Below are 12,262 nucleotides of genomic sequence, written 5' to 3'. Positions count from 1 at the left end.
ACATGTGATGAGACAATGGACTTCCTCTGGAATTTCTCACAGATCAACGTGCCAGACACAGATACCTGCTTCTTCTCCCTGAATCCACAGCGACCCCCACACAGATACTGACTCATTCCTGAATGTCCCGCCCACCCCCTGCAGCTGAGACTTCCTCAGTTGAATGTGTGATGATCCCTGCTGCGGAGACTTCCTCAGTTCAGGCCCCCGCCCTCACCAAACACCTGAATAAAGAGATGTCCCTCCCTCCCTGGAAGCGTGAAATTAATTGGCCCCACCTTTTGGGCCAGTGGGTCTCCCCCGAGAAAGCAAATAAACTTCTCCTTTTTCTTTCTGATTCACTTGGTTCTCTTTGTTTTCCTCGCTGCTTTTCTGGGCCACCTCACAATTATGACATGCTAGAATTGGTCTATGGCATACTATAACTATATTCTTGAAATGTAGTTGAGTAGTATGTCTAATGCATGTGAGAGTTTTATATGACTACTACATTTTTAAAACTTTATTTTTATTGTTGACACTATTACATATGTCCCCATTTCCCAACTTTGCCAACTTCTACCTATCCCCCACCTGCCTTTCCCTCTGGCTATCACCACAGTGTTATCTGTGTCTATGTGTAAAACATATATATTTGGTTAATCCTTTCACCTTAATTTATCCAGTCTTTCCCTCCTTCCTGTCCTCTGACAGCTGTTTGTTCCATGTATGCAAACTACAGTTTCTATTTTGTTCTTCAGCGTTTTTTGTTCATTACATGCCACATATAAGTAAGAGCATATGATATCTTTCTTTTTCCAACAGGCTTATTTTATTTTACACAATAATCTCTAGGTCCATCTGGCACAGATATGTTTTTGGAAGATGGTTGCCTTTACTCATCTCCTCACTCTTTTTTAACTTTATTTTTATTGTTGACTCTCTGAATACCTCTACTGTGTTTATGTGTGTGATTTTATTATTTTTTTCTATAAGAGGTAAGGGCATAATAAAAGACCAATATTTGACAGAGGAAGTGCTCGCAACTGCTCTCAGGGTACATTTTGAATCTCTGATCTTTTGGCAACAAAGGTTGCATGGAAGTAGAACATTTCTTCTGATTGGTGATGGGCCTTTGAAACTTGTGGTTCCAATCTCAAAAACGTGTCAGGTATGACCCCGGAAAAAAGATATTGAAGTATTATTAACATTTCTGTCTTACTCACTTTCTGAAATTATTCCCTCACTTTGGAGGAATTGTTTCCTTCTTTATTTTATTTAGTCAATAAAATGAGGAAGAAAAAGGCAAGTCTTGCTCCTGTATTTTCCTGTGTACCTAGTATTGGATCTTGTTACTTATACCGTGGAATTTAATGGTAACTTGATGGCTCAATGACCATCATCCTCAACTCTAAGAGCTGAGTAATTTTGGAAAATATTTTCCTCATTTTCTTGTCTCTAATTGATGCTCTCCATTTTTATTTGTTATTAATTTTTTCATGAGAAAGCCCCATGGGGAGGCAGTCCAGCAGAGAACCCAGTCAGGATGGGAAGTGGTGGGGGGCAAAGAGGGAAGAGAATGTTGAACCAGTCCATCAAGGAAGGATAGAGCAGCAGGGAGCAGTGGGGTAGCATTGATAAGACCTCGTGACCAAGAGCCTGGAGCAGTGGTTCTCAACCTTCCTAATGCCATGACCCTTTAATACAGTTCCTCATGTTGTGGTGACCCCCAACCCATAAAATTATTTTGTTGCTACTTCATAACTGTAATTTTGCTACTGTTATGAATCGTAATGTAAATATCTGATATGCAGGATGTATTTTCATTGTTCGCGACCCACAGGTTGAGAACCGCATACGGTATGGCATTTCCTGTGTGACTGGTATGTCAGGTTTGTCCAAGACCTGCTCAAGTCCTGTGACTTAGAACTCACTTCATAGACATTTAATATTTTATTTTTATTCTTTCCATGGGATTTGATTAATATAAAGTTAATTATGGCATAGGTTAAAGTGGAAACCAACATCAAAGAAGGTTATGTTCAGTGCTTGATGTAGATGTCAATGGAGAGTGTATAAGCATGTTTAACTTCCAGAAAATAAATGGTTTTATATCCTTTAATTCAGTGACTTTGTCTAATTTATACAACAATGCTATGCTGTTACCTGAATTGACTTAACATATATCTTTGGTAGCAACCACAGAACTTACTAAATTGTACAAACTAAATAATAAAAGCCTCAAAAATGATTAAGACCTAATATTTTTAAATTTATGTTTCCATTCAGCAAAATACTCACTTTATGCCCGTCTTCATTTTTTGAATCATATTCTTGGACAAAAGTGAGCATTCAGTCACTGTGTGTGTTCATGCGCCTTCCAGTAACATGTGTGTGTACATTTATCTTCATTCTTATAATTTGAATTTTAAAAGTAAATTTATGAATAACGTTTAATTGTCTGTGTTTTTGTTACCTTGATTTTACATGGGTCTTTCCATTTTATTTTTCAGATAGTCTTCGGAATAAATTTGGTAAATTTTTGACAACTCTTTATGCTCATAACTCTTTAAATTACTGCTGACATTCCTGCTTTTTTATCTACCCTTTGGCTTACCCTTTTTCCTTCTCGCTCCAATATTTTGGAGGTGGCCTTGACCCATGTGAACTTCTCTCCATATCCTTTTCCTGACATTGCATCCTTTCCCATTCCTTCATTTTCATTCCATACCATTCCTTTTCCATAAACATTAGCTTCTTATGTCTCCATTGATTTGCTATAGTTTCATTATGAATGTTGTAGTGATGAAGGGGATGAGACTGAAAGCCAAATCTCTTTCATCCTATGAATAGTTACTGAATACAATCTGTGACATAGACTTCTGTTCTTTGTCACTCAGAGGGACTTCAACTACTGTTCTTTCACATTCTATATAAATTCAGATGTAATGTCTTCATCTAATATGAGTTTTCAGGTAAATTCTCTGATTTGCCTTGATCATATTATTCAAATATTCCCAGATATAGAAATATTTTACACAATATTTTGTGGACGTTTTCTTTCCATTACAGTAATTTTATTTCTTTTTTTGCACTTTCATGGACACAGTTATTAGCTATGCACATTGTAATTCTTTTTAATGTTTTTAGAAGTACTCCATAACTTCAGTGAAGATCATTGATAATGTATCTCTCCAGTATGAAATTTTATGTTAGTGATATAAGAAGATGTTATCCTTGCATAATCCTAAAGGAACTTTTAGTAAAACACTAATTAAAAAAATTAAAGGTTTTACATACCCATTCTAATGATACTTTATAATTATATTTTTGTTTTCAGGAGAAATAGAATTTATCAATATATCCTTACACTTTGTAGTAAGCTACAGAAGGCTACTGCTGCAATAACACATTTGCATAGATAGGACCTTTCCTGTTTCCTCGTCACTTTTTAACTACTTATCTCAGATATCGGTACATGTTTTAATTTTACTCTGAAAAACTTTAAAGGTCCATGCAACTCAATGAGTGCTGTTGTTTAACCCAGAGGAATTCCTAGTCCACCTCCTCTCACGGCAACATTTTGAATCTTAGCTCCTTTGGCACCAAGCAGTGTATGGAAGCAAAACTACAAGCTCTAATTTGGGAGGTAGACTTTCAACCATGTGGTTTCAATTCTCATAAATACCTGTCATTGGAATCCCAAAGAAAACTAAGCATTGTTTCAGGTTTTTGTACTCACCCCTTATTAATCTTGTGCCCTCATTTTCAATGAATAGGAATGTTCTCCCATTTATTTTTCCGTTAGTGGGAAAAGGAAAAGCTTGCCTTTAACCACTTCACTGTGTACCAGTCATGGTCACATTGTTTCCTGTATCTTTGTCTTCCACTCGCAACATCTTCCTCAGTACACTGTGCATTTAATGTACATGATTTGTCCTGTTAATCTTCCCACTGAAGTCACCATCTTCATTTGTTATTCGATTTCCTTGATTTTACTTCTGTGATTTCTCCATACACTCTAAGCAAATATTTGTGTCAACTAACTTTTATTAATCTTTTATCTTTAAAGTATTGGCATTCTAAAGTTTCTACCGGGTGCATATGCATCAATGTATGCTTATTCATTTAATTTATAACCATTTCACCCTCATTTGATAATTAAATATTTTATTTTCATGTGATTTAATTAAGAAGTTCAACATTAAGGCATAAATGAAAGTTGATTATATATATGTTGTAACACACAAACAACTTATTATAACTAGCAAACTAAATGATAATAGCCCAAGTTATGTCAAAGAGAGCAAGAACATTATCAATAGATAATTATCACAACACATATTCCAATATTTTATTTTAATTGAGAAAGTATATTTAAAGCCTTTTGTAGGTGTAGAACAATACTCTGAACAAAAGGGAGTTCTCATCAACCTTGTGTGTGTGTGTGTTTATTTTCATTCAAATAGGCAAAATTAAAATAGAAATTTTGCAAGAAATTTTACTTTTATTGGTGTTTGTTTTCTAATATATTTACCTTGATCTCTTCATTTTGTTTTTCAGAAAGCCCACAGAACAAGAATATTAAACTTTCAGGTACCCATTATACCCAATACTGTTTAAATGATGGGTATCTTGTTTCCTTTATGTTTGCTGCCTTTTACACTGTCTGTCAGCCATTGACATAAGTTTTTTTTTTTTTTTTTCTAGATTTCTACCCTTCCATTCCCAATAAATTGGTTTTGGACTTCTCCCACATTAGATCTCTCCACTTCAATTTCCCAACCTTCCGTTTTTTCTATTTCTTCCCTTATTTTTTATCCCATAAAATTTTCCCCTACCAACACGGGATTACACTGTTTTCCAAATTTGCTATAGTTTCTTTAATAAGTTGGTAAAATGATGGGCATTAGGTTGATAGGCCCATGGTTTGATTTTTTAAAAATCTTTGTGGAACACATTCAAAGATTGTGCCAGTGTCATCATCCATATTGGAGTGCTCATTTCTAGGCCACTGAAAGTTTCCTAACCTTAAAGGAAACAAAAATCCCTAAAATTCTGAGGAAATTTTGATCATACATTGCTTTTCAAAGCCTGTGTAAATTATCTTATCATTAATTGATCAGGGATGAACTTGAGGTATACTATTTTCCCTGCCCTTGTATACATTGCCCAAGTGATTTCAATGTACAAATATTGCCCATGATTATGCTTGGAAGATTTTTTCCAAAGAGAGTAACTGTTTTATGGTTTTGCATTTTCAATGACACAATTCTCATTTTGGAAAATTCATTTCTGATTAATATTTGTAGAAGAATTTCATATTGCACAGAGTGGTATTCTAGCTCCTTTCATGTTGTTATTTCCCATCATAGCCCCTTTGGCAACAGGGTTGTATGGAAGTTAAATAACATTTCCTCAAATTTGTGGGATGGTCTTTGAACACTGTGGGTTCAGTTCTCAGAAATACATGTCAGCATCGATGGATATAGAGGCTATTGTACTGAGTGGAAGAAGTCAGACAGAGAAAGACAAACACCATATGATTTCACTTATATATGGAATCTAAAGAACAAAATAAACAAAACAACAAAACTGAGGCAGATTCACAGATACAGAGAACATTTTGATGGCTTTCTGAAGGCAGGGGGGTATTGAGAAGTGGGTCAAAAAGTTGAAGACATTAAGAAACAGAAATTGGTATTTACACAGTAGTATTAGGGATGAAAATTACAGCATAGGGGATACTGAAAATAATATTGTAACAATTATGTGTGGTGCCAGATGGGTTTAGATTTATCACTTCGCAAGTTATATCAATGTCTAATAATTGGATTGTACCCCTAAAACTAATATGATATTGTACATCAATTATTAAGAGATTTAAAAAGATATTTTAAGCATTTTAAGAGAGAAAGACATTTAAAAAGATATTCATGTGAGTTCAGAGGAAGAGACACATATGGAAGGTTTGAAATTTCTATGCCCCATTTTGACATTTGCCTTTATTTGAAAATAATCCTTGATTTCTTCCTTCTATGTGAGGGAGAAAATTTTAATAATAATATAACTATTTTTATCTCTAATGTGATTTTTTCTTTACTGTTGACACTATCACAAATGTGCCCCCAATGAAGTCAATTTAATATAAATGTTTGTATATCTAGTCTGTTACTTGTAACTTCTTCTTCAACTACCAATGATCATCATTCCAAACCCAACACACACACATTTTTACATAATTTCCCCTTAATACTTATCTTTCACACTGAAGGTTTCCATGTTCCCTTGCTACTCAATTATAACCCATTATTGCTTGTTTGAATTGTTTGTTATGTTACCTATGCAGACATTCCTTTTGAGTCACCTAAATTCAATTTTTCCTACATCTTTACCATGGATTTATACTGAGTGAGGCTGATGTGTCAAAATTTGTCCAGGATTTACTGATGGGACTGCATTAACCCAACTGATTATCATGTAATACTTCATTCCTCTTTTTCCCTTTATGGACTTTAACTTAAAAGTGTTCTATTTAGCTGGCAGTTAAAATAGAAACTCACCTAATGAAAAGTTGGTATAAATGTTGTAAATAGAGTGGTCTAGGAATATAACCCTGTTGTACTTCTAGAGGCCTTAGTTCAAGATCCTCTAATATACTGTTTGTGGCTACTGTATACAACGTAGCTGCTGCAAACACTACATCTGAATATACACATTAATTAAGCCAAAACACTTATAAATCTTACACATTGAAAAATAAATCCTAACTAAAATAAGAATGGATAAGAAATACTGTAATAGGCAATCTTGAGAACTATTATTTATTTCAGTTAATCTACTCACTTAATGATCACTTACATTTTGAAAAGAGTATTCCCTGGAAAATATTGAGTTCTCAAACACTATTTCGTTCTCCTGTGTGTGTCTGAAACAGTGTGCATCTGTAGGCTATGGTGTGCATGTGTGTTTATTTGTAGCCTGATAGGTTAAATTTTAAATATAAATATGTGTGAAATTTGAGTTTTATTCCTATTTCTTCTACACAAGATTTACATTGTTCTCTATTTTGTTTTTCAGAAAATCGCGTGAAAAAATTTGGTAAATGTTTATAAAATCCTCATAACTCCAATAAATTGACTGCTCTCTATTGCCTTTAGTTCCCTTCTATTAATTTATATGGCATCAATAGGCTTTCTGTTTTCCCGGATCATTACATTTAATTAATTAACTAAGGTCTTCTGTAATATTAAATCTCTCTAATTTGGTATTACAATCTTCCACATATTTCCATTCCATTTTATGCATTCCAAACCATTGTTATCGTACCAAAATTGTTTTTTTTCAAAAAAAAAAAAAAAAAAAGCTATAGTTTCACTACGCTGGTGAAATGAAGGACATTAGTCTTACAGGAACAGGGACAGGTTCTCAATCTGTTCACTTTCCTGGAACACATTCAAATACAGGTCAACATCATTAATTCCATATATGAGTGATCATGTGATACTTTCCTGATCTTAAGAGATGTGAAATAAACCTAATATACTGACACATATGTATGATTCATTGGTTAAGTGTGAACCTGAGTCCTATTTTTCCATTGCCCTTGTACATATTTCCAGTGTGTTCACAGGCATGGAAATATTTACCACGGTGATCCTGGAAATCATTTTATGTGCAACCATACACCTGTTTTTCTCTTTGGCTTTTAATTAACACAATTTTAACATTGCTAAACTGCAGTGTCTGCTAATATTTAATGGGAGCATTTTATATCCATCAGAATTGTCACTGATCATTATAAATTTCTCAAGTCTCAAAATTTCAACTGAAATACTTTAAAATTATTACCTGGGAATGTTCCAAAAGATTTTTTCTACAACACAAATGTAATCTTTAGGGCTTACACACCCTCCTTGCAATGCCATTATTTTCATGATCATTTTGATTTGAAAGGGAGTACATTTCAGTAACATACCAAGGTAAAATGTATGGCAGGCTTGTTATGGTTGCTGCTACATGCAGCATTTTGAACAGATCTTTGCTTTTACTCTTTTCTTTCTTATGTACTTCTTCATTGTGATATTTACCTTGATCTCTTCATTTTTTAAAAAATATATTTTATTGATTTTCCACAGAGAGGAAGGGAGAGAGACAGAGAGTTAGAAACATCGATGAGAGAGAAACATCGATCAGCTGCCTCCTGCACATGTCCCACTGAGGATGTGCCCGCAACCCGGGTACATGCCCTTGACCGGAATCAAACCTGGGACCTTTCAGTCCGCAGGCCGACGCTCTATCCACTGAGCCAAACCAGTTTCGGCCATTTTGTTTTTCAGAAAGTCCAAAGCAATACAATGGTAAATTTTCTGAAACACATTTATTCCCAATCCTCTTTAAATGAGTTGCATTTTGTTTCCTTAATATTCTGTGCCTTTTACACTATCTGCCATCTATTGCCTCACTCTTCTAGATTTCTACCCTTCCCCTCTCAATAAATTGGTAATGGGTTTCTCTCACATTAGATCACTGCATTTAAATTTTACAACCTTCCATATTTTCCCAATCCTTTTTTCCCACTTCATACCATTTCTTTCTCAAACAACATTGCCTTTCTCAGTTTTTCCTTCCATTAGAAATTTGTGAGACACGGGGTGTTAAGTTGATATACATATGGTTTCTATTGCACAGCTCTTTCTGGAACACATTAGCTTTCCTCTTACATGTCTATGCTTACCTTCCCAATTTTGGCTACAGACTCCCTCATATTAAGTTCTCTCCATTTAGTTCATTTATCTAAAATGAAATAAGTTAGAGAGAAAAAGTCAAGAACCACAGGATTTCACTCATACAAGGGATATAAAACTGAAAGCAACAACTGAACAAACAGAAAAAACAAACAAAAACTCATAGACACAGTCAATAGTTTGGTGGTTACCAGCGGGGAGGAGAGTTGGGGATAAAATAAAGGGTAAAAAGGGACTATTATATGGTGGTGAAAGAAAAGTTTTCTTTGGGTGGTGACCACAGTGTCAATATTCACATGATGGATCATAGAAATATACACTTGAAGCCTATATATTTTATTGTCCAATGTCTCCCCAATATATTGATGAAGATAAAAATAGAAAAGATTACTTATTAATGATATCACAAATATTGTTGTGTATAGAATTCTGGAGCCTAATGCATATTTCCTCCAGAAACAATGGCTCAATATTATCCAAATTAAATTTTGTTGTGACTCTAATATATAACATGGCTATTGCAAATATAAGACATGTGTACATGGAGAGGCAAAAGTTGGCTTACAGTTGTGAGTACATGAAACACAGAGCTGATATTTGTATTACTATTTATTTATAAAGTATTACGTTATTTAAAAAATAAATGTAAATTTACTTTTGCCACACCCTGTATTTATAATTAGTAACAAAGAACTTTTCGAAGCTAACAAGACAAAAAAAATTCTAAAAAAGGTAAAATAAATTAAAGATATTTTTATAAGATAACTGACAAAACTTTATTCCTTTTTTGTTAATTTGCTACATCCATACATTTTCTCAATTTTAATATTAAGACAATTGTTTCTGAGCAAATCAGAGTGTTGAGCCAATGTTCCTATGTGCATGTTGTGTTTAAATCTGCACTTTAATAGGTTTAGTTTTGCTTGAGTGTTTTACAATAAATTGAATTTTATTCACATTTTTTCCCAGTAATATTCACAATATCATTCCATTTATTTTTCATAAATACTTCATGAAGAACTTGGTGAATTATTTCTGAGAAGCCTTAATTCCCATACCCCAGCAAAATAACTGTTTACTTAGTGTCTTTAGCATTGTCTGCCTTTTTCCTTATATGACATCCATAGGCTCACTTTTGACATAAAGAATTCTCCAAATTCAGTTCCACCTATTTATTTTTCAACTTTCTTACTTTTCCATTTATTCTGTTTTCCAACTCATACCTGTAGTTCCATATAAATTTTGGTATTTTCTGCTTCCAGAGACTTGCCATATGTTCAGAACAAATCTTGTGAGGTGACGATTAGGCACATGATTGATTTCTACTCTATATACAGGTTCCATAAAATATCAATGAAATTAGGACTCTGCCTTTTTATTGTTGTTGTTCAAGGAGATCATTTTATGCAAACTTTGAGTAATGAGAGAAGATTCCAAATGTGATGAGCATAGTACCTTTCTCCATTGCCCTGTCAAACACTATATAAACCCTGATGTCTTTTTTTGATGACGTGTGACCTTGAGCCTCATTCTTTCAACTCTCCGAAGATCAGAATTGGTAAAACTTAGCCAAGTTTTACCATTTATATGCATATTTTATATAATATATTTTGGTCAATTTCCTCTCAACTACATTAAATGTTCTTCATTCCAAAAACTGCAATACCTTTACATGTTGCAGAAGGATGCTCCATCTTAAGGAAAGTTATGTATAATGAATCTTTCACTCAGACCTCTATGTGGATGACATGAGAAGCTGTTTGTCAGAGCATGATCCACAAAGGATTTTGCATGGAGCCCTGATAGAATCATTAAATGCTTTATGCCCTCCTTTTCTAATGTTATATTTCAAGTATGTTTTAGATTAGAGACACAATGAAATTTAGGAAGAGAGCTCCTTATGTTCATAAGCAGGATTCATGTGATTATTGATCTGGATAGAGGTGTTGATAGCAGGGTCCTTTTACTGTATAAAGGCTTCTGCATCACACTTTAAGTACCTGCCTCAGGTATGTGCACTTTATCCATATTAATCTGAAAAAGTGGAAGGCCCAAAGCAAGACCAAAGATTGCTATTGTTCATCCCAGAGGAAGTTCTCCTTTAGGTCTGTCATACTTTCATTTCCCATCTCATTCCTTTTGAACAAATGGGTATGGAGATGGAGGGTGACACTGGCTCTCATTTGTCATGGACTTAGGATCCTTTGGCTCCACTTCTTAGAAATGTGGGTCAGTTTCCATTAAAGAATAAACAGCAGAAGGGTTTCAAATTAGCGTCCTCTTCTCTTCCTGACATTGTGCCTTCATTATGTTTGAACAGTTTTTTTCTTTCTTTCACTCTTTCAGATAAGGATGACCAGGATAAAGGCAAGTCCCATGAAGGTATTTCACTTTGCACTTACTCAGTTTCATGTGTTTATTTTGCATTTGTTTTCAACTCTCAAGGATCATCTTCCTTACTCCACCACACACACGTACACCACTTTTTCATGTATTGCTATGATTTCAACATAAGTTTACCATCTTCATTTCTAATTCAGTTTCCCCAATGATTATTTCTTCCATGGTCCTGTCCTTGTAATGTATGCAAACAATTCCTCTCTGACTAGAAAATTTTAGTAATTACTTTCCTACAAAATTTTGCTGTTTTTAAAGTGTCTGATCTGAAAGTTTTGTGCAATATAGCTCCAGGCCATACAATGTAGACCACCCGCTCCAGACCACTTCCAAATTCCTGCACAGCCATTACTGCCATTTCATACTTCATCTCCCTTTCCCAAGAATTTCTTATGATAAACTTTATTCGGGCATGAATTAAAATCAGGCTCACATACAATAAAGTTATGTATGAACCATTTGACAAAAGATTGAGGATAGAGGTACCCATTAACCTAATCTGCATAACCAATAAGAGCAGTAGTTCAGGATTCTATGAATCACTGATTGTGGCAGTTTTACTAGCATATGACTAGCTACCACAATAGAAGACCTGACTATATATCTTAGGCTGCAGCAAGGGGTCTTGTGAAGATAAAACCTTATTCTTTTGGATGAGCACTATCCCATTGTATATAGGTGACAGTTTATCTTTACGCAAGCAAAATGAAAGGACGCTTGGCTTGTTTCCATATCTTGCCCACTGTGACTAATGCTACGGTGAACATAGGAGTGCATATATCATTGGGAAGAAATATTTTTCAGATTGTGGGGCATAGGTATCCATAGAAGGTGTTATTGGTCATATGGGATCTCTAACCTTCATGTTTGAGGAACCTCCATACTGATTCCCATAGTAGCTGTACCAGTTTACATTCCCACCAGCAGCACATGAGGCTTTCCTTTCTCCACAACCTCTCCAACACTTATTATTACTAGTCTTGTTGATAACAGCCACTCTAACAGGTGTGAGGTGGTATCTCCAAAATGAGCACACAAGACAATCAAACAAAACCTCACCGAGACAGGAAAGCATGGAACAGACTCAGGATTCTCAGAGGCATGACGGTAGGTGTGTGTGTGTGTGAGTGTGTGAGTGT

General features: G+C 34.7%; 1 protein-coding gene across 1 annotated transcript in view; it reads left to right on the top strand.

Annotated features, from left to right (window-relative positions):
• LOC102245908 overlaps positions 1 to 12,262 on the top strand; it is a gene marked incomplete at its 3' end in the record, with an annotated part of 36,262 nt that overhangs the window by 9,916 nt on the left and 14,084 nt on the right. Inside the window, exons 4-8 of the mRNA XM_014532744.1 lie at positions 2,493 to 2,513; positions 4,543 to 4,575; positions 7,060 to 7,080; positions 11,073 to 11,108; positions 12,129 to 12,230. Of these exons, the coding sequence (XP_014388230.1) occupies positions 2,493 to 2,513; positions 4,543 to 4,575; positions 7,060 to 7,080; positions 11,073 to 11,108; positions 12,129 to 12,230 (213 nt within the window). The remainder of the gene's footprint in view (positions 1 to 2,492; positions 2,514 to 4,542; positions 4,576 to 7,059; positions 7,081 to 11,072; positions 11,109 to 12,128; positions 12,231 to 12,262) is intronic.

The sequence above is a fragment of the Myotis brandtii genome, unplaced genomic scaffold (assembly GCF_000412655.1).
Source record: "Myotis brandtii unplaced genomic scaffold, ASM41265v1 scaffold906, whole genome shotgun sequence".
Classification (NCBI taxonomy): Eukaryota; Metazoa; Chordata; class Mammalia; order Chiroptera; family Vespertilionidae; genus Myotis; species Myotis brandtii.
Note: the sequence above shows the minus strand (reverse complement) of the source record. Positions and strands in the feature narration are given on the sequence as shown.